This window comes from Lampetra planeri, chromosome 69 (assembly GCF_965212315.1).
Source record: "Lampetra planeri chromosome 69, kcLamPlan1.2.h2, whole genome shotgun sequence".
Taxonomy (NCBI): Eukaryota; Metazoa; Chordata; class Hyperoartia; order Petromyzontiformes; family Petromyzontidae; genus Lampetra; species Lampetra planeri.
The window spans coordinates 876,314-903,373 of record NC_136174.1 but is presented as its reverse complement, the minus strand read 5'-3'; the positions used below and the strand labels follow the sequence as shown (position 1 = coordinate 903,373).

Here is a 27,060-nt window from a genome sequence, read left to right as displayed (position 1 = left end):
TCCTCTTCGCCCCCCCCCCCCCCAACACGATGTGTCCAGTTTATACTACAGACTCCCTAGATAATAATATTTTACTGCTTACATACCATTCTTCTTGCACGGGCGTGGGATGCTGGTGGGGGGGATAGCGGCCCAGCCCCTAGCCTGCCAACGTGCCAACTCCGCCGCCTCGCCAATGTAGGCCAGGACGGGGACTACGCATGGCACAAGGCCTCAACATGCCTTTGGTAAGTACAAATTTCCAAGCTTCTTACGCTAACAACTCAAGCCCATTGTTTACTATTGTTAAACACATTAGTTGACAAACATTACAATAATAATGTTTGTGTACAGATTAAAACTCAGCTTCATTGTTCAGCATTATGAAACAAGTTCACAGATGTTACAATAATTATGTTTTTGTGAAGATAACAACTCAGGTTCATTGTTTACCATTATGAAACAAGTTTACATGTTACAATAATTATGTTTGTGTACACAGAACTCTTTTTGGATTTTTGGGTTGCTCAATTTCCCCCTTTTTGCTGCGCTTTTATAACGCTGCCACGGTCTACTGCCAGCCTGTGATTTCTGTTTATTTCTTCAATGCATTTCTATTGTTTCCATCGCTCACGTCACGCTATTTACTCATACGTAGTACTGCGATACTCATAGCTGTGCCATCATCGGGGATTGCTGTGCCCGTCGATGTGTGTGTGTGAGTCCATGTGTGTGTCTTTGAGTCCATATGTGTGTGCGTGTAGAGCCATGCGTGTCTTTCACTCCATGTGGGTGTCTTTTTCGAACGGACAACGTCAAAGTGTTTATGTGTGTGTGTTAGTCCATGTGTGTGTGTCAGTCGATCTGTGTGCGTCTACGTCCCTGTGTATGTCAGTCCATATGTGTGTGTTAGTCCACATGTGTGTGTAAGTCTATACATGTGTGTGTCACTTGATGTGTGTGTGTAAGTCAATGCGTCTGTGTGTGAGTCCATATGTGTGTTAATCCATGTCTGTGTTTCTAAAGTAGATATCTGTGTGTCACAGTCCATATTTGTATGTGTGTGTAGGTCTATGTATGTGTAAGTTCGTGTGTGTGTGTCTTAGTCCATATGTGTGTGTGTGAGTACATATGTGTGTTTACATCAATGTGTGTTTTAGTCCACGTATTGCTGTGTGCGAGTCGGTGTGTGTGTGCGAGTCGCTGTATGTGTGTACGTCCATATATGTGTGTGCAACTCCATGTGTGTATATCTCAAGTGGATGTCTGTGTGACAGTCCACATGTGTATGTGTGTGTACGGCAATGTGTGGCACTTTATGTATGTGTGTGTGTCGCTGTATGTGTGCACGTCGATATGTGTGTGTAACTCCATGTGTGCGTATCTCAAGTACATGTCTATGTGTGTGTGAGTCCATATGTGTGTGTGTCTGTAAGTCAATGTGTTTGTGTGTGTCAGTCCATATGTGTGTGTGTGTCTCAGTCCATGTGCGTGTGTGTTAGTCGCTGTGTGTGCATGCCTCCATGTTAGTCAGTGTAACTTCATTTCTTTGCGTGTCTGTAGGTCCATGTGTGCATCATAGTCCATGCGTGTGCTTTATTGACCTGCTCAAGGCCTATGATACCATCAGTAGGCCTGGCCTCTGGGTTGCTCTTCGTACTTTCCGAGTCCCGAACCCACTCATCACCATCCTTAAGGACCTTCATGATGGTGAGTGGCAGAGGTGTGGACTCGAGTCATGTGACTTGGACTCGAGTCAGACTCGAGTCATGAATTTGATGACTTGCGACTCGACTTGGACTTGCATAACAATGACTTTGTCCCACCTATGAGATGTGGACTCGAGTCATGTGACTTGGACTCGAGTCAGACTCGAGTCATGAATTTGATGACTTGCGACTCGACTTGGACTTGCATAACAATGACTTTGTCCCACCTATGGTGAGTGGCCCCGCATCTTAACTACGTAGCAGTGAGTCAAAGCCATTCCCTTTACACCTTGGGGTGCAACAGGGATGTCCTCTGGCTCCCACATTGGACCACGTAGTTCGTCGAGCCTTCAATGCCTCTACCAGAAGAATTCCCATCTGCTACAGATACAATGGGAGGCTGATCGATGCCCGGGTGCGGTCAAGGGATGGCTCCCGATTGCTCAACCACGTTATGTATGCCGATGATCTGCTAATGGCTGCTCACTCGGAGGAGGAGTTCCAGGTGCTGCTGCTGAACCTGGAGCTTGCCACCAACAGGTGGGGCCTTACCATCAGCCCAACCAAAGCTAAGCACCTGCCTGGCTATTTTGTACCATCGGACACTCCACCCCCACAATTCCCAATTGGTGATGGGCCAGTTGTGGAGACAGTGGAGAGTTTCCCTGGGCAGTGTGGTAATGACCGGCTCCGGTTTAACAGCAGAGGTCTCACTCCGAATCAGTCGAGCTGCAGTATCTTTTCATTGGCTGCGTAACGCTGTGTGGAAGCTACCTGGTCTATCACTCCGTACGAAGCTTCAGGTGTTCTCGGCCACGGTCATTCCCTCCCTTCTCTACGCTTGCGAAACTTGGACCCCCCTAATGGAACATCTTCGCCGGTTAGAAACATTTAGGCTGGCCTGCCTACGATCCATCCTGGCTTTAACCAGGCTGCATTGTGTGAGGAGCTCACAAATCCTTCAAAGATGTGGACAAAGTTCCATCGGTGACCTCCGGCAGGCAAGGATGCATTGCCTGAATCATGTAGCCCGCATGGCCAGCCACCACATGCCTAAACAGCTTTTGTTCCGCCGCATCGAGGGGGCTAAACGGGTGCGGCACGGGCTGGAGAAGACATGGAGTTATGTGCTACAGGAAGACTTGGAGCTGAGTCCACTGGCAGATGACTGGTACCAGCCGTGTCAAGATCGGCCACTGTGGAGGAGGCTCCTGAAAGACGCTACTGGCCAGTTGGAGGCAGTCACCCTCCAACAACAACGGAGGGCAGAGGAGCGACGCTCACAACAACGAGCGGAGCGCCGGGTGGCTAAAGCACAGAAAGTTTCCACAGTAGGGGCTACAGGTGTTGCATCAGCCAGTCGTCTCAGTCAGTCGACCTGTGCCATCTGGGTTTGCCCCGTGACCTCTTGCCAGCGGGCGTTCGACACTTCACGTGGCCTCAAGGTGCACATAGCCTGGCACAAGCGTTGTTGTGACATCACCGCCACTTAGTGGCGAATGGCGGTTGTTGTTGGTCAGTCTATGTATGTATGTGTGAGTCCATTTGTGCGTGTAACTCTATGTGTGTGTATCAATGGATTTGCGTGTGTAACTACATGTGTCTGCCTTTTTCGCCCGGGCAACGCCGGGTATTAACCGCTAGTGAGTCTATATGTCTCTGTGTGGTGAGTCTATGGGTCTCGGTGTTGCAAGTCTATGGGTCTCTGCGTGACGACCTTATCGTCGTTGAGCAACTACGTTTGAATGTACTTTATGGTTGGCCGGGCCCCGAGGTTTTGTCGGTGTTTGTCTATCTGTTGTGGGAGCCATGGTTGCTTGGAAATGTTAACTACTTCGCCTGGTATACAGAAGTTCATGGGTTCAATCCCAGATCCTGAAGATGGACTTTTGTATATTTGGTGTATGCCTGTCTCTCTCTCTTTCTCTCCCCGTTGTCGTGCTGATTTTTCTTCGGGACCTCTGATTTCCCCCCTCCACATTTAAACTGAACATCACCACGTCTTTAGAGAATTTGGCTGCTGCTATAAATGTCCACGTGATAATGATGATGTCAGCCACATGGTTGAGCTGCTATCATTTGATGGGCAGGTCAATGGGGCCTTGAACCTGGTAAAATAAAAAAAATTGTTGAGTTTGATTAGAATATTAGTGATTGGCTTACCTTTCATCTACTTTGCACCCTTATCGGTGTGTGTGAGTATTTTGTATGTTGTTGTTTTGTAACGTTCGGACCGCCGTGTCCCCCTACTGGACATCTTTGACACAAAGAGCTTCATAGCTCATCGGAACCCTCCTCCTGCAGTATAAATACATATTATTCTGATTATTATGTAATGGAGTTGCCTAAGAATTTTGCGTTTGAGAGCTGAGATCTAGACTGAGAGAGGGGCCCAGTTGGTGCATCTAAATTCAAAGTCAACTATTTATATTTTGGCAGGTGTGAGGCCCCACTGAGCTACGATGTCGCTCTATTTTAGAAGCCCTCACCTGGCTATCACAAATGATAGAAGTTCAACCAAGTGAATTGTCATCATCATCATCTCGTTGACATTTATATCAGCCAAATATTCTCAACCCGTGGTGATGTTGATTCTAAATGTGGAGGGAAAAACCGGAGAGCCCAGAGTAAAATCCACGCGACTGAGGAGAGAGACACGTATAGTGCAGTGTACGGTAGTGTAGAGTGTGGTGTGTAGTGTATAGTATTATATTGTAGTGTATATTGTAAGTATATCATTGTGTTGTGTATAGTGCAGTGTATCATAGTGAAGTGTATAGTAGTGTATTTGTATAGTGTAGTGCATAGTGTACTGTATAGTGTAATGTATATTAGTGTCGTGTATCGTGTCGTATGTAATAATGACTCTCACGTATGATATAATTTCACACATTTATAAATCACCTCACGTGCATTCCCTGGGACATTGCCACGTACCGAGAGCCACTGGACTATAAACTAAAACCACGGCGAGTAAGAGAGAGACGCCGACTCCAAATAGAAAGCAGCAGACATCGTCAGGTTCCGGGATCACACCCATGCTATCCTATATATCAGGCGAGGTATCTTCTTGGTTCTTTCGGTAAAGTCACGTAGAAGGGAAGTAATAAAATAATAAAAATAAAACATAATAAATCAATTATTTATTATTTTATTACTTCCCTTCTACGTGACTTTACCGAAAGAACCAAGAAGATGAATCCCTGCAGTCACGAAAGCTTTAAATCGAAATTCAGGCGAGGTAGTTAACACCTCCACGTGGATAGAAAGAGACTCGAAATATGTCATAACAGGCATCGTCAGGGTCCAAGATGGAATCCTCGAGTCGATGCCTACTGGCATCGACTCGCCAGGGTGCGGGGTCGAACTCACGACCCTCCTGTATACAAGGCGAGGCAGTTAGCATCCCCCTAGCGGCCGCGGCGCCCATACAGGGACTCCGCTCCTTACGAACGATTTAGGTTCCAGATGTCGTTTAATAAGAATAGGATTTTTCCCATTTTTTATGGCAACAAAACTGATACCTTTTTACGAGGAATCATGTCTGCATTAACCACAATACTTGCAGCCAAAATGGAAAAAAAACACACCCTGATAATATATGCATTGTCCTTGAAACTGATTGGTCCACATCAGAGACATCCTTCTTTACTCCTGTCGATTCCAAACATGTTGTACGGCGTGTACACTAAACATGAGGAATGGTTTGTATATGTAGATGCCACCAGTTCTTCATGTTCTGCAGATTTAGATGCCACCAGTGTCTTAACGTTCTGCAGATGTAGATGCCATCAGTTATTCATGTTCTGTAGATGCTACTGGTTCTTCACGTTCTGCAGATGCAGATGCCACTGGTTCTGCAGGTGTAGATTCCACTGGTTCTTCATGTTCTGCAGATGAAGATGCCACTGGTGTCTTCACATTCTGCAGATAGAGATGCCACTGGTTCTTCACGTTGTAGATGCCACTGGTTCTTCACGTTCTGTAGATGTAGATGCCACTGGTTCTTCACGTTCTGTAGATGTAGATGCCACTGGTTCTTCATGTTCTGCAGATGTAGATGCCACTGGTTCTTCACGTTCTTCAGATAGAGATGCCACTGGTTCTTCACGTTGTAGATGCCACTGGTTCTTCACGTTCTGCAGATGCAGATGCCACTGGTTCTGCAGGTGTAGATTCTACTGGTTCTTCATGTTCTGCAGATGCAGATGCCAATGGTTCTTCACGTTCTGCAAATGTAGATGCCACTGGTTCTTCACGTTCTTCAGATGTAGATGCCACTGGTTCTTCGTGTTCTGCAGATGAAGATGCCACTGGTGTCTTCACATTCTGCAGATAGAGATGCCACTGGTTCTTCACGTTGTAGATGCCACTGGTTCTTCACGTTCTGTAGATGTAGATGCCACTGGTTCTTCACGTTCTGTAGATGTAGATGCCACTGGTTCTTCATGTTCTGCAGATGTAGATGCCACTGGTTCTTCACGTTCTTCAGATAGAGATGCCACTGGTTCTTCACGTTGTAGATGCCACTGGTTCTTCACGTTCTGTAGATGTAGATGCTGCCACTGCCATCTATTGCGCAAGGAAGTTGAACTTACGACTCTCGGTTCCAAACAGCTGCAACTGGACATACAGGGAGAGCTTTGTTCGTATCTGAAAGTTCGTGAGTGCAATAATCGTAAGTAGAGGAGTCCCCCACATAATTTTAACCGGGCGAAATATATGTTTTAACCGGCTTAGCTTAGGGCGCCCCTTTCCCCCTTTTCAGGAGTGCCGTCAGCCACGCGGGGCGAGGACAACTGCCGCGGTCGGCCGGACAGACAGAGCATTAAAAAGCAGACGAGATAATGGTCGCGGCAACGAGCAAGGCCGACGTGAAGTGAGCCGCACGCAATCCGGCGCATCCGTTGCCGCCACTGCTGCCACCGTTGCTACCGCCGCTGCTGCCGCTGCTGCCGCCGCTGCTGCCGCCGCTGCTACCGCCGCTGCTACCACCACTGCTGCCACCACTGCTGCCACCGGTGCCGCCGCCGCTGCTGCCGCCGCTGCTGCCGCCGCTGCTACCGCCGCTGCTGCCGCCACTGCTGCCACCGCCGCTGCTGCCGCCGCTGCTACCGCCGCTGCTGCCGCCGCTGCTACCGCCGCTGCTGCCGCCGCTGCTGCCACCATTGCCATTGTTGCAGAGATTCTGCTGGCAGCAGTTGTACGAATCGACAGTGCCGGTGAATGAGGGGACAAGGGAGCCGATGTACTCCTTCATCTGCTCCTTGAAATCGGCGGCGGCACACTGAGCCGTAGTGGCGCAGCCCCTGCCTATAAGCTGTTGCCCGTCTGGAAAAAGGAAAATAACCTGTTAAATAAATACATTTAAATTCATGAATAAATGCTAGTATGAATAATAGGAATTGTTAATAATAGTTCATATTTATAATGCACATTCCATCCTAGGATACTCCACATCCACTTCAGTGAACACATCACCAATGACAAGGGCCGCCTTCTCACGGGATGCCCGGCATCCCGTGAAAATTTCACGCCAGAGCCCTGCGCGGGACTGGAGTCACTCCCGGGGCAGACCACGGCCTGACGTGGACACGCACGGTCGAGGCCGAGCTTCAACACCGTGTCCTTGGCTTGCATTCAGCGTGGCGGCTGGTGCAAGATATAATTGCCTGTTGGCGGCGTGTGGAGACTGCCACGCCCCGAGCGGCATGCACATGATGATAATGGTGATGATCCTAGGATCCCAATTGCGCACTGCATGAATAGCAGGGAACAAAAACAACCGGTGGGGGGGGGGGGCAATGGACCTAGAGGGGAAAGAATCTGACTTGAAAGTTTTGTGACTGCAAGAATTAATATTCTTTGAGTATTTTGGTAAAGTCACGTAGATAGGTAAAACAAGAAAAAACATGCTCCAATAAAACTGTATATTTTGCCCCTGGGTAGTAAGTGTTATTTTCTAATTGCTTATGCCTCAAAAGTACAGAAAATTGCTATATTTCCCCACAAACTTTGCTTTTGTGACCAGGACAGTGATTTTTTTAAATGTACTTATTTTCAATGAGAATTCCAGATAGATTCAGTGCTGAGTAAATTTGGAGTAACTTCTAGAACATTCTAGAACTTTCCAGTAATATAAATAGTAGTATAAACACAGGTGCCTTAAGCCCACCAGTTCAGTTTAGTTCCAGCTGCTTAGGTGGATACATATCTGCATTTTTATGAAATGCCATCAAGAGGCATTTTGCTTTGTCTACGGCCAATTTATCAAGACAAGAGCGAAAAAGTACGCTGTGGAAGCATCTGCTAAGATGCTTCCTACAAGGCATATTTCGGCATGCCTGTCGGGGATTAAGACACCCTGGGGACCTCATTTCACCTGCGAGCAATGCAAAAAAATTGGACGGTAAGATGGACAATTGTTGCTTGGAATTTTACGTTATGAAATTTGTTAAAATGTAAAAATTGTTAAAGTTTTAATTTTAAAATGTTTTACATTCAATGTTGTTGAAAAATAATATCACATATGAAAAATGTTGCGAGAATCTCTTACACATTAGTCATGGGTGAAATAAATGTATTTTGTAGGATGGTACAGAGGGGAAAAGAGAGCCATGAAGTTCGCTATCCCAAGAATTTGGCAGGAAACCACTGACAACTCAAGCAACTGCTACTTCTGCATGATGGACCCTTCCAAACGTCGAACTGTCACGTATCTGTAACGTCCTTCATCCAGCGCCCCGGTGTCACACTGCCATGAGCTCCCCATACCCACTCCTCCGGAGAGAGAGCAGCCGTCTTTAGAAGATAGCAGCAAGTCAGAGAGCGAGGAAGACGTAGATCCAGATGACAATATCAGAGATGGAGCTGAGGAGAGAAACCCATACTACCCCAACCAAAAAGATCTCAACGACTTGATCAGAGATCTTTGTCTCACCAAGTCCAATGCCGAGATTTTGACGTTTAGGCTCAAGCCGTGAAACTTGTTGGATGCAAGTGTGCAAGTCACAGATCAGAGGAAGCGTCACCAACGTTTTTGCAGCTTCTTCACCCGTCAAGATGGGCTCTGCTTCTGCCACAATGTGACCAGTCTGTTCAAGGCAATCGGAATCGCCTGTAACCTCTTCATTGACAGCTCATCCAGGAGCCTCAAAGCCGTGGCTGCTCCATAATGGTAACAGTACCCAACTCTTCCCCTGGCTGACTCGGAGCACCTCAAAGAGGATTACAACAGCATAAAGACCTTGCTGGATGCCTTGAAGTATTATGAGTACAGCTGGGAGGTCATCGGAGACTTCAAAATGGTGGCATTCCTGATGGGTCTTCAAGGCGGTTTTAACAAGTCTCCCTGCTGTCTTTGCCTTTTGGGACAGCAGGGACACCAAGGCGCACTTCCACAGGAGGGACTGTCCACAGCAGACCGAGTTCTCTGTGGGGAGGAACAACGTCAAGTGGGAGCCACTGGTGGACCCCAGGAAGGTGCTGATGTCACCACTTCACATCAATTGGGCCTTATGAAACATCTTGCCAGAGCTGTAGATAAGGAGTCAGCATCCTTCAAGTACCTTCAAGACTTTTTCCCTCAGCTGTCTGAGGCACAGGTCAAAGTCGGTGTCTTCGTCGGACCACAGATGAAGAAGATCCATGAGTGCAATTAATTCCCTAAGAAGCTCACTAGTAAGGAGAAAGCGGCTTGGATCAGCTTTGTCGCAGTGGTTCGGTGCTTCCTGGGTAATCACAAGGCCGAAAACTACGTGGAGCAGGTTGAGACTGCTGAAGAACTATGGCACAATGGGCTGTAGAATTTCCCTCAAAGTCCATATCCTTAATGCCCATCTTGATAAAATGAAAGAGAACATGGGAACGTATTTGGAGGAGCAAGGCGAGCGCTTCCACCAGGATATACTGGACTTGCACGCCAAAGACAGTATAATGAGAATATGATGGGAGACTACATTTGGGGGCCGATTTGTGAAAGTGATTTACAGTATAATCGAAAATCTCGAAAAACTACTCACTTCTAAATCTTTTGTAATAATTTTTGTATTACTTTAGTATAAATACATGTTCATTTTGATTTATATGTTGTTGTTTTTTTTTTATTTGGAGTCTGCTTGTCTCTCTCCCCGTGGTCGTGTGGATTTTTCTCCAGGTCCTCCGATTTTTTCCCTTCACATTTAGAATCAACATCTCCACATGTTTAGAGTATTTGGCTGTTGCTATAAACTTTCACGTGATGATATCAGCCACTTCATTGAGCTGCTATCATATTTGAAAGCCAGGTCGCTTCTGCATAGCTAAAGGTGCCTTACCTGGTAAAATAAATATTGCTTATAGGTTAGTATGTATGTACGCAGCTAACCGCGCTAATTGAAGTTGAGGGGGAAAGACAAACTAAACAAAACAAGCAGTTCTAAAGAAATTAGTTTGTCGATCTAAATGATGATTTAAAAGTGTACAGCTCCCAGTGGCTTCTTAATATCAGAAGAGCTCTCCATACGGCCGCAGAAGCGCATCTGAAAGCGCCGTGTGATGATGTGTTGACTGTCTTTGTTCGATGGCTAGGCAAAAGTTTAGTGTATAGTAGTGTGTAGTGTAATGTATTGTGTAGTGTAAAGTAGTATAGTGTATAGTGTGCTGTATGGTAGTGTAGTGTCTATAGCATCTGAAAGTGCTGCGCATGAAGTGACCACCGTCTGAGTTCGATGGCCAGCAGCCAAAATTCGCTGCTGCTGTGTGGATGAGCGGAGTTCGTGTGAAAATGGTGTATTGTTCCTTGATGAGATCAGCAAGGTAATGCGAGTCATTTGTGGCAATTGCACACTGTGTGTGTGTGTGTGGTCAGTGCGACCTTCTAATGCTGTGTATTCGTTCGGCAACCGGAAGCCGATGCAGATCTATGCAGTTCCCCCCTTCACAACACGTGCCGGATAATGTTGTACATGCTTTTGCCAGATGTCTCGTAGAGTAGTGGAAGTTGTAACAAGTGAGTAAAGGGTACTCTATAAATATACGTTAGATTATATGTGTAGTGACATATAATCTAACGGGATGTCACTGGGTAAATGCCGGCCCTTGAGGGGCTCGGTCAGCGCTGAGTAATAGCGCTGGATAGCACCACGCTTGGCGTGCAGTGCCAGTCCTACAGCATAGCGTTGAAGTGCCAGCCATAGGAACGGGGTTACTATAGGCCATGGCACTTTGGTTGACACGAGAGGACACGTGACCGGTTAAGTCTACAAAGGGCCCCAGGTGGGGGCTCGGGGTGGTCACGTGTCAGGGTCGAGATCCTGCTCGAGAATTCTGGAAGGTGGTCGTGGCCAAAGACGGAGACAGCCACGACCCGTGTACGTACTGCATATACTGTCTCTCTGCACGAATACGGGTTGTGAGGTGCATTGTTGTGTTCTTTGGTACGGATCGTTAAATTGTGACGATGACATGGTGCCAGTGATTTGGATTGTGCTGCTGGCTGTGGCTTATCTGGGGCAACAATTCTGCACAGAATGCCCCTGTTATGGTTGCGTGTTGACATGAGTGTAGTCCCGTCATGCTATGGCTGAGGGTTTGACCTGACAGCCCGGAGTTCGAGACACTCCGTGGCGTGTCTAACCTAGTGGGGTGTGCGCTCACATTGCTTGGGGAGTTGTGGTTCTGTCATGCTATGGCCGACGGCTTGACCTGACGGCCCGGAGTTCGAGACACTCCGAGGCGCGTCTGAGTTGCTTTTGAGTTGGGTACTGAAATCCCGTGGTTAATGTCATAGGGATTTTTGGTTGGCAGGACCAGTGTGAATCGAACTCTCAGGTTGAGTTCCTGTCTGTTGTTGCTCTCTCCACTCGATTGCATGCAGCCAGGGCTGCATTGCGAGTAGGAGCATGTGAGCGAGGTGTCTTCTCAGCTCGGTTGAGACAGTTGGTTGCTGCAACGCGAGTCTTGGAAAGATACTGCTTTAAATTTCCCCCGCTACGGCTGATGCGTGCGGCGGGCTGCGGCGACTCGCAGAGACGTCGGAGGGTGTAAACATGGGACATGGATTGTCCGTTGTGATTCCCAAAGGAGTATACTGGGATACAAATGCGGGGAGAACCACGGGGATATGCATGTGCGCGGAAATTGCCTTCGAGCATACGGCCGCCATTTTGTACGCACACTGGAAACCGCGGAGATGTTCGCGCGTTGGGCCGCCATTTTGTACGCACGCGGGAAACCGCGGAGATGTTCGCGCGTTGGGCCGCCATTTTGTACGCGCGCGGGAAACCGCGGAGATGTTTGCGCGTTGGGCCGCCATTTTGTACGCGCACGGGAAACCATGGAGATGTTCGCGCGTTGGGCCACCATTTTGGGCACGCGCGGGGAAACCGTGGGGACGCGGGTCGCTCATGCGGCCGCCATTTCGTACATACACGGGTGGCCTCGGAGATGTGGGGGTTGTACGTGTAAACTATTTCTGGGCAAGAGCAGGCATTCTTTTTTTCTGTGCCACGTTGATTTAACTTTTTCACAAAAAATGTAGATACTGGGGCAACCCTGAAGTGAGACTTTTTTTCCCAGTACATGGGTCGACCTGGAAGCATGGCTTCCTTGACCCGGGATGTTGTATGAAATCCAACGTTGTACCTTGGGTGCAGCATACTGGCTCGACCTTGAAGCGTGGCTTCCTTGAGCCAGTACATGGGTCGACACTGAAGTGCGACTTCTCGACCTGGGACGTAGGGAGACCTCCGGAATGTTAAGTGGTGTGTGTAGGTGGGTGTTAGACTTTCGGTTTTCGCCCTATTGCCGCCTGTGGGGTGGAACGGTAGCAGAGCGGTGTGAGACCCTGCCATCCATGGGGTGGTTGTGTGATTTGGTTTGATTACCGGTGTTGGTTGTGCATCCAACGCATCGAAATCTGTGTATTTTTGCTTTTCTTCCGCCGGGCGGAATACGATCATCTCCACTTCTGTGGGCCGGGTGGCTGTTGTGTCCGACGAGCTAAGGCGCGGGCTTGTGGTGCTGTGCCTCAGGAGGTGGTTTCTTCTCATCACAGGATTCCTGCATCTGCCGCCCTTGGAGTCGCTGACCGAATGTGGACTTGAAGAGGGAAGTGGAGTGCCCGTACATCACTCCTGCTCATCTTGTTGCCTAACTCCTGGGGAGGGGCCGTGGCCTTTTTCAAGTTCCCCCAGGACCTCCAGGGATAGCGTGCTTGCCTCCCCTGGGGGCTCGGCCACGCGAACTCGTTCGCAGAGTGGCCGCTGTGCATGGTTCTCACACCTTGTTGATTGCCTACACCATTATCAAACAGTGACTTTCATATATCGTTGCGCGCGTACAATTTTACATGGGTGGGCTGTGCTGAGGGATAAGCGGGTTGACCAGTTCTTCTCGGTGTACATGTGTTGTTTGTTCCCCTTGTACCATACGTTCTTCCCTTTCCCCCCGCGGTGCGTGTACATATGTTCTCGTGGTAATTATTATCGTCGCCGGTTGTTCATTGATGTTGTTGTTGGAGGCACACTGTTTTACTGTATTGTCACAGCCGGGACAGCTGTTTTTTTACATGGGGGAGGGTGATGTAATGATTGTGGTGTCGCTGCTGTATACACACGCACACATGTGACGTCACTGTGCCGGGAGCGTTACTACCTCGTGGGTCTACACATACACATGACGTAATCCCGGCTGGAGGCGGGAATGACGTCAGGGCCGGTGCTGGACACGTGACCGAATCCGAGTGGGGGCCGGGGGCCCAGGGGGACCTCGGGGGCACGTGGACAGCAGGGGGGCTTCGAGAGGGTGCTCGAAGGGAGGCGTGGCCGGGGTGGGGCCCCGGCACGCCGAGGCCCATATAAGCAGCCGCCTCAGGAGGTTCGAAGCTGCCAATGACGAGAATGAAGATGCCTCGTGAAGATGCCAATAACAGAGAGCCTCCAGTGAGCGGACCTGCCAGCAGCCCACCTGGCTGGGTCACGCTAGAGTAGCTACGAAGAGAAGTGTGTGTCAGCTAGAGTAGGTCGGTGGTCACCACCCTATTAATAAATGCGTGCTGCCTCCCTAGAAGAATGAACCCATTACACATTTGCTAAAAAGTTGTGATTTTTACCAGAACAAACTTACCCTGAGATAGCACAGCGGTCACACACGAGTCTTCCCCTGGTGCACAGGCCTGGTCCACTTCAGTAACTCCCAACCCGCTGCTTCCGAAGCGACAAGTACGACCATCGGTCACTGCATGGCAAGGGAGGTGAGGGGGGGTGAGCTCATGGGAATCTGTGACATTCAACAGCATCGGTACAGATCAGACCCAGAGAATAATAATGATCATGATAATAAATACTTTAATCTTATAGCGTCATTCGTAGTGGTTGGCTGTGCACAGTGCAAAATAAGCCCAACACGCAGAGTGTGTTGGACTCAGCAGTTTTTTTATTGCTGTGGTTGTCCCACCTGATGACGGACGCTTGTGTTGCGCCTGAAACGTCGTGATTTAATGTATTTTGTTTTATATCTACGTGACTTTACCGAAAGAACCAAAGAGTATAGATCCCTGCAGTCACGAAAACTTAAAATCTAGATAGAGTTTAATTGTTTGTCCTTCCCCTGCACCTCCGATCAGTGCGTTCGGCGACGTACGGTGGTGTGAAAGTTCAACATACATACTTACCATAGATAACACTACCTATCGACTCAACACTACCCTACCCATAGACTAACACTTCCCATATACTCAAAAATACCCATAGACTATACTCTTTGGTTCTTTCGGTAAAGTCACGTAGGTAGAAATAAAATAAATCACGAAGTTTCGAATGCAACACAAGCGTCAGTCATCAGACGAAAAAAAAACCCACTACCCATAGGCTTAACACTATCCATAGACTCACTGCCAATAGACTCAACAATGCACCATAGCCTCAAAACTGCACCTCCGATTAGCATAGTTGGCTATGTACAGTGTGAAAAAAGTTCAACCTACACACATCAGTATGGGTCTCTGTGGGTTTCTGTGGGTCTCTTCTGATATTAGGATGCCACTAGGCGATATGCACTTTTAAATAATCTAAACTGACAAACTCACTTCTTTAGAACTGCTTTTTGGGTTTAGTTTGTTGTCCTTCCTCCGCATCTCCGATTAGTACGGTTGTCTACGTACGGTGCTAAAAAAAGTTCAATGTACATTCTACACTTCTGTACACTACACACTGATGGTGGGAAGACAAAGCGAAAGAGATCCAACATCTTGCCGACATATAATATGCCTGGCTTTTTCAGTGCCACCAAAACCGCCTATGGTCCGAGCACTTGGGGAACAACCCCCCACTGAGGGCTAAGAATGGAGGAGATCTGATCAAGGAGAGGGAACTCAACACACGCTGAAAAGAGAATTTTGAAAATAAGCGCAATCGAGACTCGTTTGTCGATAGTGTTTTCCGCTCTGTTCCACAACAAATCAGAAATGAGCTTGGAACCCTCTCAACCCTTGATAACATGAGGAAAGACATCAAGCAGATGAAGAGCAATAGGGGCTGGGAGCTGATGGAATCCCTGCTGAAATGTTAAAAAAGGAGAGGATCTCGACTAATGGCTCCAAGCGCTCACGTTGAAAATTGAGAAATACGAGGACATCCCGAACGACCTCAGAGATGCCATGGTTGTGACAATCTTTATGAAAGGACATACATCCGATTGTGGAAATTACAGAGGGATTGCCTTGCTGTCCACTGCAGGAAAGATCATTGCAAGAACTTTCCTGAACCGTCTTCTGCCACTTACTGATAAACTCCTCCCAAAATCCCAATGTGGGTTCAGGCCATCGAGAAGCATAACTGGCATGATCTTTGATGCTCAAAAACTGCAGAAAACATGTCAGGAACACAAACCTCTCGACATTGACTTCTTTGACCTCACGAAATCCTTTAATTCTGTCAACCGAGGAAATACTGTGGAGATCCTTGAAAAGTATGGATATCCACCGAAATGTGTCACTTCTTCGCCTGCTGCATGGTGGTATGCGAGCAATGATTCTTAGTAATGGATCCATCTCACGCCACTTTGAAGTTAAGATTGGAGTCAAACAAGGCTGCGTCATTACCCCAACACTCTTCTCAATATTCTTCACTGCGATGCTACAGCTAACTACTGGCAAGCTTCAAGCAGGAGTGGAGCCAAACTAACAAATTGATGGTAAGCTGTTCAACATCAACCGACTTCGATCTAAAACTAAGACCATCCCGACAGCAGTTGTTGTTGAGCTCCAGTATGCTGACGATGCTGTCGTGTGTGCCCACATGGAAGTGGATCTTCAGGCAATCAAAACTTAACTAAGACACATGAGAAAATGGGACTGACGCTTAATATTTTAAAGATGAAGGTCCTTCATCAACCAGTTATCAATGAGCAGTCCCCACTTTCGACAATTTACATCCATAACACAGCACATTACCCCACTACACTATGTAAAAAACACATTTTTTTTCAGACTGCTTTTCAGTTCATCGTCCTTTCCCAAGCACATCTGATTAGCACGGTGCGAAATGAAGTTTAATGTACACACACGCATACTCCACATTACAGAAATAAGATAAAGGTGGGTAAACAATCTGTCCGTCAATTGAAATCCACTACCGCCATTGCAGAGATCGGTCTGGCAGCAGCTGTAATCATTCACGGTGCCGGTGAATGACGAGGCGATGCCAGTGATGTATTGCTTTATCTCCGTCTTGTAATCGGACGTCGCACACGCCGCCGTGACGCCACATCCCCTGAATTGGAATGTTTTGCCACCTGCAAAACAAGGAGGCGATCGCAAACTGTTTAGATCAACGTTGTAGTGACCTGGACCGAGTTTTATTGTCCCCCGCATAATCACCCCTCCCCAGAGCAGCTCAAAGTCACTTAACTTGGGGAATTGGTCCCACTAAACTAGAAACAATTTTTTTTTATTTACTAGGTGTAAGGCCCCACTGAGCTAAGTAGCTATTTTTCAGACAAGCCACCTGACCATCACAAATTATAGCAACTTAATGAAGTGCCGGATAATCACGTGGAAAATTTAGCAGCCAAATACTAAACTAAACTATTTTTAATTGACCAGGTAAGGCTCAGAGCTACGTGGCTTTTTTTAAACATAAGCGACCTGGCCATCACAAATGATAGCTGAACAAAGTGGATTATCACGTGCAAATTTATAGCAGCCAACTACTCGAGGAGAAAAATCCATGCGACCACCATGGGGAGAAAAAGAGAGAGATGCAGCCTCCAAATATACAGCAGCAGGTTTTGTCAGGATTGGGATCGGGATCGAACCCACGACCTCTATACAAAGCGAGGTAGTTAACATCTCCTAGCAACTGAGGGCTCAGTGGGCCTTGGTAAAATTAAAAGTTTTGTTTAGTTCTCTCTCCACATAGACCCCCTTTTATCATCAGAATATATATTTACACTCCAGGAGGAATCCAATGAGATATAAAGGTCTTCATAGTTGTCCAGTATCGGCAGGTGGTAAGAGTGTTAAAAAAAACGAACAATACAAAACAATAATCGTTCAAATTACAATAAAGGTAAACAAATCACCTGTACACATACAAATGAAACTAAACCATGCCCATCCTGCCAGGCAAAGCCCATTGAGGTATTAACTAATTTTTGAGAAGTAAACTGGCTTTCACAAATTATAGCTCAATAAAGTGGCCCATTATTCGGACATTTGTTGCAGTAAAATTATTTAAATTATCTCAATGCATGTTTCTAAACGTGGAGGAAAAAACCAGAGGACCTGGAGAAAAATTCCACATGACTACGAAGAGAACATGCAAACTCCCAATATACAGCAGGCGTCAGGATCGAACAAACGACCTCCTGCATACCAGGTGAGGAATGTAATATCTCAACACCGTAACACCCCTTTAATAAATAAATAAAGTATATAAGTTCAAATTGCGTAATCAATGATTAAGCTTCGGAAATGGGGCAGTTAACAGAAAACAGCCTCAGACCACACCGAGACAGTCCTTTAAAATATGTTTACATTAAAATGGAACTTAATACATTAAATGAATTAAACCTACAAATCACATTAGAAAATGTGACTGTATCCATGACTAATTTTCAACATCCCCTCACCAACTGCAGTGCCTCCTACCCCCTCCCTAATGTTGCCATTGTTTAGAAACCCGCAATACTTGTCTTAAGGGAGCACTGGTGAAGCATAGGTGCTGGCGAGGGGTTAGGAAGCAAGATCAGTACGCAAAGCATACATGCCAACCCCTTATCAGTGCCTACCTTATTACAGACCAATTCAGACCTTATTGGTCACCCCATGTCCTTATAAATATCAACGTTCATCCTACAGAATCCCATCACAAGGCAGAAACACAAAGAAGTAGACAAAAACTATGTTTTGCCCGCATTGAAATAGCTGTAGGACATATGGTCCTGAAAACTCAATTTCCCTGTACAAGAATACGTGTAAACCGTATGGGTTGACACGTATGGCAATGGTCGTCCAAATGATATTCCCGGGCCAAACCGTTACCCTGCGTTAGGGTGGTGGTTAAGCAGGAGTCTTCGCCTGTCGCACAAAACTTATATTCTTCAGTGATTCCCAGTCCGGCACTCCCGTAGTAGCAGATCTTTCCAGTGGCTGCAACAACAAAAAAAACACGATCGCATCAGCAAGTGAGAGAGACAGAGAGAGGTCGAGGAAATCCAGCGGTGGCAGTACTAAACAAAAAACGCACGAGAAATATGAAGGCAAAAGCAACTTCATTCAACACAACTGGCAGAAATGAAAGTTTAAGGTTCAAGGTGCAAACCCCTACCACCACCACCACCACCCGACACAGCCAATCAGTAAAGTGGTTTGTCAGAAAACAAAACGTCCATTTATATTAGGTGTTTGGGTTACACCGGTAAATATGAATGCGTCGTTAAATCCGCCACCGTCCAACAACACAGCCAATTAGTATGAGTGCCACGTAAACAAAACATGCCAATTCGTTACTCGTGTAGGGGACTAAATGGAGAAGAAACATTACACGGAGCTACTAAGTATGTATCAAATCGAAAGAACACAGGTGCCGAGAGAAACTAGAAATAGAACAGGTCGTGCAGGGATAATTAACAAGAGGGTGATGTAGCAAGAGAAAACAGGTGGTGAAGGGATAATTAATGAGAGGGTCGTGTAGCAAGAGAAGACAGCTGGTGAAGGGATAATGAATGAGGGTGGTGTAGCTAGAGTAGACACGTGGTGAAGTGATAACGAATGAGAGGGTGGTGTAGCTAGAGTAGACAGGTGGTGAAGGGATAATGAATGCGAGGGTGTGTGTAGCTCCGCTGATTCGTTACTCGTCACGAGTTGTAAAAACATCATGTAACTTAATAAAAGGTCCTACCTTTCTCTTCTTTCACAACTCGTTGGAGCTTCTTTATACAAGTACAGCACACCGGTTGTGTGTTGGAAAGTAAACCCCACTAAAACATTTACAAATCGAGTGCCATGATTTTTGCCAGTAATTACAACTAGCAGCATCATCAGGCGACAGCCAGAGCTGTGGAGAAATTCTCCTGTCTCGGTCTTAAACAAAGCGTGACGATTTATTTTAATAATTCAGCACTAACCAGTTGGTGTGTGTTGGAGAGTTCAACGCACAACACACATTTACACATTCTAGTAGCTGGTGACGTTTCGTATGGGGTGTAATTACAACAACAACAACCAGCGGCCAATTTTGCTGTTGGCTGATGAGGCTTAGTTTAGTTTTCCATTTGTCAGTAAGGTTTTGACAGTAGGTAACCACGAAATAAGAGAGAGATGAGTCTTAGTTTAACATTTGTCGTTAAGGTTTGACAGCAGGTAACCACGAAATAAAGAGGGAGGGTGAGAATGGAAATCCATCATTTGAAATCCCAACTTACCGCCGTTGCAGAGATTGGTCTGGCAGCAGCTGTAGTACTTGACGATGCCATTGAACGAGGACGCCACGCTCGCGAAGGATTGTCTGATCTGCGTCTTAAAGTCGGGCGCGTTACATTGTGCCTGGGTGGTGCAATTTTTGCCCTTGAACACTCGATTGCCTGCAAAAAACCGCATGCGAATTGTGAGTGGAAACGGCAATGTGCTTTGGTGTAGCCAGGGTGTATGTGTGTGTGAGCTTACCTGTGATTGATCGCACGTATATAATCGTGCACTCTGCTAACAGATTGGCCATTGCCAGGTGCGTTTTTATGATTATTATTTAAGAGAAGGCAATGGTGATCAGGGATCGGTCCCCGGGGCCCTGTGTGTACATCATAGTACGGGGCACACACCCCCCAATTTAGATTTTGGCGGACTTTCATGCTGTTAATCTGCATAGCTCCGATAACATATCTAACAGTTAAAATTATATTGCTTGAATGTCAATCGACTGACAGGAGGATCTCATTAATGTTATTTTACCGTTCAGTTATTGCACGATTAAGACGTTGATATTAAAGTTGATTTTAACACGTAAATACTTGTAATAATTCGGTCTGGAATATGAACACTGGCGCTCAATCCCATTTACACTGAGGAATTGAGCTGCGGCGTTGTGCACATGGAGGGGTGATGAGGGAAGTGTCCGGTCACTCTTGCAGATACGCAATTGCCCCTTAGGGAGAAGACCTTTTGAAATGAAAATTTTGCTGTCCCACAAACCCACCCCCCGGTGCTCAGCTGTTTTGGAATCACCCACTTTCTCTTCGGGAAAGACAGAACACAACACGGAGGATATCAATTTATTCATCGTCGTCTATCCAATTTTATTATTTTGTATTCATTGTTGCGATCGTGTATTTAGCTGACATGTCCCTCCCCCCCACCTCGTTAGAGGGACAGGGTAGACTGGCTGCATTTGCATTGCGATCAAGTTGTTAATACCTTGCTGGAAGAGACAGGAAAGACTTCTGATCATCTCTCCACGTTTTTCCACACCATGAGCTGTGATAAATACCACACCGTAACGTAGCCCAACTGTTGAGCTAATTGGAGGTGCGGGGGAAGGATGACCAACTAAATACACCTCAACAAGCAGCTCTAAATAAGTAAGTTCGTCAATCTCAATTATTTAAGAGTGCACAGCTCCCAGTGGATACCTAATATCAGAAGGAAGAGGGTTAAAGAGGGCCGCAGAAGCGCATCTGAAAGTGAGTGATGCGATGAGAATGTTTGTTCGATGGCTAGCCAAAATCACAACCCCTATCACTCACCCCGATCACTACCACTATCACTTCCCCTATTTCTAATCTCCGTCCTTACCACTACTCCATCCCCTATCACCGCATGCCTGTGTGTAGCTAAATCATAGCCTCACTTGAATAGCTTACCCTGCATCAGCAGCGCAGTCACACATGAGTCTTGTCCTGAATTGCAGTACGTGTCAACTTCAGGAACTCCCAAACTGGCACTTCCATGAAAGCAGTGTCGACCCAAAACTGCAAAACGTGAGAGGAAGCTCAATAAATCATGTGAATGTAGTCACAATGGCAGGTCGCACTCACACACACAAAGTTCTGGCAACGAATGACCCACAATACAGACAGTCCCCAAGTTACATAAGTGTTAGGTTCCCGAGAACCTAATAAAAATAGGAAGATATAGATGTGTAAGTAACATGAAAAAAAACAGGACCCTGCGGGGTGGGCTGGTAGGAACGAATAACCAAAGAATATAAACATAATGTATTATGACACTTGTTAAGCCAGGAAAGCCCCACTGAGTCAAAAGGTTTTTGTAGGGTCCTGCCAAGTGTTTGCAGTAGGGGGCGATGTTGCTACACCTAATCGGACCATACGAAGGGAGAGATTGAGGCCTAGTTCTAGGCTTTAGGCCTAGCTGTAGGCTTTAGGGCGCTGTGAGTTAATTTTTAATTTAAATGTTTTAATTATTTATGTAAAAGCTTTAAATTTAAATTTTTCTATTTAAAAACATGAGGGAATGTAACATTGTTAAACATTAACTCCCTTTCACACACGCGGGGGTACGATACGAAGGGAGAGTTTCAGGCCTAGTTCTAGGCTTTAGGCCTAGCTGTAGGCTTTAGGCCGCCGTGAGTTAATTTTTTATTGAAATGTTTTAATAATTAATGTAAAAGCTTTAAATTTAAATGTTTCTATTTAAAAAAAACATGAGGGAATGTAACATTGTTAAACATTAACTCCCTTTCACACACGCGGGGGTACGATACGAAGGGAGAGTTTCAGGCCCAGTTCTAGGCTTTAGGCCTAGCTGTAGGCTTTAGGGCGCTGAGTTTTTTTTATTTAATTTCAAAGTTGTAATTAAAAGCTATCTGAGGGAATTATAAGGGAATGTTACACTTGTTTAGCCAGGAAAGCATCACTGAGTCTAAAGGTTTTTGTAGGGTCATGCCAAGTGTTTGCAGTAGGGGGTGATGTTGTTATACGGACGGACGGACGAAATAATCTATTGGTGGCTGGTCCACTTCGTTCCTACCAGTATAATCGGTTCTATTTTCACTCACCTCGAGTCCTGATGCTAGCTCCCTTGTCGGAAGGAGAGTGCATCACGCGGGATGCGGGGCCTCATCACATCTAGAGGAGGATTGCTCCGCTGAACAAAGTAGTTCCGCAGTTCATCTTACGGGGGATGTTCGTAAGTGCGGGCGGTCGTAAGCACGTGAGCCTTCGTAAGCACGCGGGCTGTTCGTAAGCACGCGGGTGGTCATACGCCCGTAAGTTTCGTATCCCCGGGACCGCCTGTATGGTACCACATTTAGATTTTTCAGGAAAACAACCCAAACACATTGAAGTACGCCACCGTGATTTTTTATTTATTACCGTAGTTGCAATTTCTTGTCTGGCAGCAGGAGGTGCTATCGACGTTGCCAACGAACTTCGACTGTTTTCCGAGGATGTACTGTTTCATCTGGTCCTTGAAGTTGGACGCATCGCACTGTTCTTTTGTGGCACAGGTTCTGGCCAAGTAGCGAATACCACCTGCAATGGAGATGTAATTGGAGAAAAGATAAATAAAATCTGCAGTTAAGTATAAACGACATACAATTTGCACGTGTTTGTAATGAAATCTAACGTTTTTGTTGTTGGTAAAGTGCATCCCAAAATGTGCAAAATAAGAGGATTTAGCCATCGCGGTTTTGTGACAAATTTATTAAGTTCACCGATCGCAAATGAACATGCTTTGATATATTACAAAATATTATTAGAGCACATTCGTGTGCATGTTTACCACGAGTACTGTGTGTGGTTAATGCTGTACATGATGCCGTACAATAAGTATCTATTTGGTGTTTGAACATCTTAACACAACCTCTGTTGTATTGCCAGAAAAGGTACGAAGCCTATTGTTATCTTTTAATAACTTTTATACTGGCATCAAAGGTATGCCATAGATAGAAGCGCTGCTCAACGCGAGCTGAAAGTGCTCTGATACTCGGCATTGTCTTTGCACTGTTCACCTTTTGGCATTGTTCTCTGGTCTGTCACTGGTGCAGAGACAAGGCTGTTAAGAAAGCTGCCGTCTCCTGGTGTAGGCCAATCGGTTCTAAGCCCAATGATTATATTACAGGAGGACCCGAAAAAAAATCAATGCAGTGACCACCATGGGAAGAGACTCCAAATATACAACAGGTACCGTCAAGGTCCGATATTGAACCAACTGTCAAATGTATACCAGGCGAGGGAGATAACATATCCAGGGGGAGAGAGATAGACGCAGACTCCAAATATACAGCAGCCTTGACCTGAAAGCACTTACTCTGAGTCAGTTGCATCGTCACGCATGAGTCTTGCCCGATTGCACATTTCATATATGTTTCAGGAATATCCAAAGCAGCACATCCGGTTTTGCAATAAACAGTTGGTTCTGCAAAATTGTACAAAGATGCATATTAGTATTTAAACTCAACCATTTTTTTACCAAGTGTAAGGCTCCACTGAGCTATTATGTGGTAGCTCTTTTTTCAGAAGCGACCTGGCCATCACAAATGATAGCAACTCAACGAAGTGACTGATATGGTCACGTGGAAATGTACATCAGCCAAATACTCTAAACCCGTGTTTCTAAATGTGAAGAGAAATACCGGAGGTTCCGGCTTTAAAATCCATACGACCACCACGGGGGATAAAGAGATGCAAACTCCACATATAACAGCAGCATGCATCTTCAGGGTCAAACAACACGAATCTCCAGCATATCAGGTGAGGTAGCTAACAACTCCGAGCCATCGTGGCACCTACTAGACCTCACTTTGAGTATAGTCACTCTCAAGGTAACAGCCACACCCCTCCAACACCTCACACAATGTGCACCACAGTTTCTGGTTAGAAAATTACAGTACAGATTACAGTCTGTTCTCCTATAGCGTATGGTAGTTTTGATTTTAAACTTTCGTGACTGCAGGAATCCATACTCCGTTTCTTTTGGTAAAGTCACGTAGATTTAAAAAATAAAAGAAACACGACGTCTTGGTCGCAACACAAGCGTCCTTCGGGTGAGAGAGAATGATCTGCTGTTATGGCTTTATATAGGTACGGGAGGGGGGGAGTTTTTGTAGAGTCTTGGCTGCAGGAGTTCACGGGGAGAGGGTTTGTGGCTTTCAGGGATGGGTGGGGGCTGGCACGGGGTGGAGTGGAGCTGGAGAAATTGGCATGTCAATGAGCTTGAATTCGTACACTAAAACGAAAAACGGGACGGGTGGGTGAGTGAAAATCACAGCAGTTAAAACATGACGTGGTTTATCACGTCCATCCAATGATTGCTCAATCTGAATCCATCTTCTCGAATAAAGTTTTGTCAGTGTTTGTATATCTGGATGGCTTCATGAACAAAATTCTGATGGTCGCCCGAGGGTTTGCAGAGCACCTTGGTGTCAGAGAAAACAATGTCATGTGTGCCCACAGCATTGAAACAGAGTCACGAGAGGCCAAGCAACGACATTCCAGCAGTATGCTGAGCTCAAGGAGGGCTTGCTCGAGTACCATCCTGCGGCGGTGAAAGGTGGCGGTGCAAGCGTTACAGCGGAGCCACAGCAGCCAAGAATCTGCTGTCCCTGTCTGGGGGGGTGGCTGTTCAACCCTAACAAATGGGCGAAAAGCCGTGCATGCGTGACGAGTGCGGCAAGACGTATTCTCGTGCTCGGCCTACAAGTATATGTTTTTTTTCTTTTCCGCTTGTGTGTTAAACTGTATGTACCCCGGATATTTTAAAGATGGCAATTATCCTGCTGTGTATCCTAATGCTGTCCCTCCCGGCCATATTTAGTGCCACTCAACTCTACAAACGGCTACCCTCATGACTTTGCGTCCATACTTGTTGCTCGATTTTCCGCTACACCTGCTAATGAAACAGCTTGTAGACACTTCTACATTCCATCATTGTATCATTTACACCCTATCTTTGTCCCATTACTTCACCAGCACTCCTTCCAAACGTCATTCTGCTCTTTAAAATACCACCAACTGCGAGTTGCTGCTATTCGTCCAAAGTTCGTCGCTCTTCATCCTTTCACAGAAAATACCTGTGCAAACTATTCTACTTTTCTTATTTCTGGGTGGTATTGAGCTTCACCCTGGCTCAAATGTAAAGAACTCGTATAATGCTGCAGATTTTTCTGGCAGAAAAGATGTTGGTGTTCTACATGTCAACATCAGAGGGCTTGTGATTAAATTATGTCAACTAAAACTAGAAGTGGCAAATCTTGATCCGGACATTCTTTGCCTACCAGAAACATTTCTCACTCCAGCCGTAAATAACTTGCAGATAACGATTGACAACTACAGCCTCTTTTGGCGTGACCGAGGATCTAAAGGAGGTGGAATTACCATCTATGTTAGTAATACTATTGCATGTGTAATTGGATCCGGAGACACTTGTAGAGGTAACGTCTTTATTACAATACAACACTCCAATAGTCCTGATACATTGTTACAGCCTAGGGACACAGCCTACTTCTAGCGTGCCTGACACTGGCTACGCTCTCGGGTCCTCCGGCTACAATTACCCTAGGGGAGGCTACCTGACCCGACCCAGCCAAGGTGCGGGTCTAGACTTTGGCTTCCTCGGATCTCGCCCTTACAAGGGTGTAGAGCTGGGAGTCCCACCACTGGCCCGCACAGCGTCCCGGCCCTTATAAGGACAAGCGGGGCGAGGGGGTCCAGGTCCTAAGCTGGCTGGTCTTGGATCTTGAGCTGCGACTAGCCCCGATCGGCTGGGGAGCGGCCCTTTTATCCCCCTTGCCCATCAAAGGGTGGGGTTGCGTGGGATCCTAGATCCTCCGCAGCCCCCCGTTGGTGGCGCCAAGGGGCTCCGCTGTCTGAGTTGTCTGGGATCCTGAGGCCCCGGCGCCGAGGGCTTAGCTGCCTAGGATCCTGAGCCCTCAGCAGCCCCCCCCCCTCTTGGGCTGGCACAGTGGCCCCTTCCCTGGGGGTCCGAGATAGCTACAGATGGGCCCTGTCCACCACTGCCGGTAAGTGTGGCCCATCTACGGCACGACACATGTTCACCAGCTCACTCCTTGTTTAAAAAATGTTGCTTTGAAGGTCTGGCTCTCAAAATAACTCTCGCAAATAATCAACAGATATTGGTAGTGTGCTGCTATAGATCGCCTAGTGCGAAGGATGTTGAAGCTGCTTCTGCACTGAGAGAACTTCTTGGAGGGCTCCCTAAAGGTGAAATAGTTTTAGTGGGTGATCTAAATTGGAATTGGGTAAACCCGCCGCCGTGGCCACAAATTTTGCACATGAATTTAACCTGTTTCAATTAATAAATATCCCCACAAGACCCAACCAAAAAAATCCGGTACAGTTATCTCTGCTTGACGTCCTATTGACAAATACCCCTCACAATTTCGTACTGACTGGTGTTCTGGGCAATAACCTTGGTGATCACTCTTTCATTTTTGGGGTGAGATCATCAGTCAGACCCAAAGCCCCCCTAAATTGGTTGAGAAGCACTCCATGAGACACTTCAGCACTCAGGCATTTACTAATGATGTGCTTCACTTGGATATTTATAAGGTCTGTGATATACCCAACCTGACTACGACTTTGGAGACTTTCAGGCACATGTTTCTTCAAATTCTTAACAAACATGCTCCGTTGGTTAGATTTTAAACTAAAAGCAACCGCCCACCATGGTTTGATCCTTTGATTACTAAGCTCATGAAAACTAGGGACAAGGCTTGGGCATGTGCTCAGAAAAGTAATTTGGTTAATGACTGGCTAGAAAACAGGATTTTAATGAATAGATGCGTCAAAAAAATACGGTATGCAAAAAATGTCTACATTTTCTCCACTCTCCTGGAATCATATGGAAATGCCAGGATTTTCTGGAGAACAATCAAATGTAACGAAAAGGCATCCAAAACAGATAATCTGCCCGTTGAGC

At 46.4% G+C, this 27,060-nt stretch overlaps 1 protein-coding gene across 1 annotated transcript; it reads right to left on the bottom strand.

Annotated features, from left to right (window-relative positions):
* Positions 1-6,464: 6,464 nt before the first annotated feature.
* LOC144737399 (uncharacterized) lies at positions 6,465-23,535 on the bottom strand. The gene is made up of 9 exons (XM_078620078.1): positions 23,431-23,535; positions 22,494-22,652; positions 21,024-21,131; positions 19,593-19,751; positions 18,211-18,318; positions 16,302-16,460; positions 13,794-13,904; positions 6,804-7,019; positions 6,465-6,487 (listed from the first exon to the last, which is right to left on the bottom strand). The coding sequence occupies exons 1-9, from the start codon at positions 23,480-23,482 to the stop codon at positions 6,465-6,467; spliced, it is 1,095 nt and encodes a 364-aa protein (XP_078476204.1). The 5' UTR covers positions 23,483-23,535.
* Between the last annotated feature and the right edge of the window lie 3,525 nt (positions 23,536-27,060).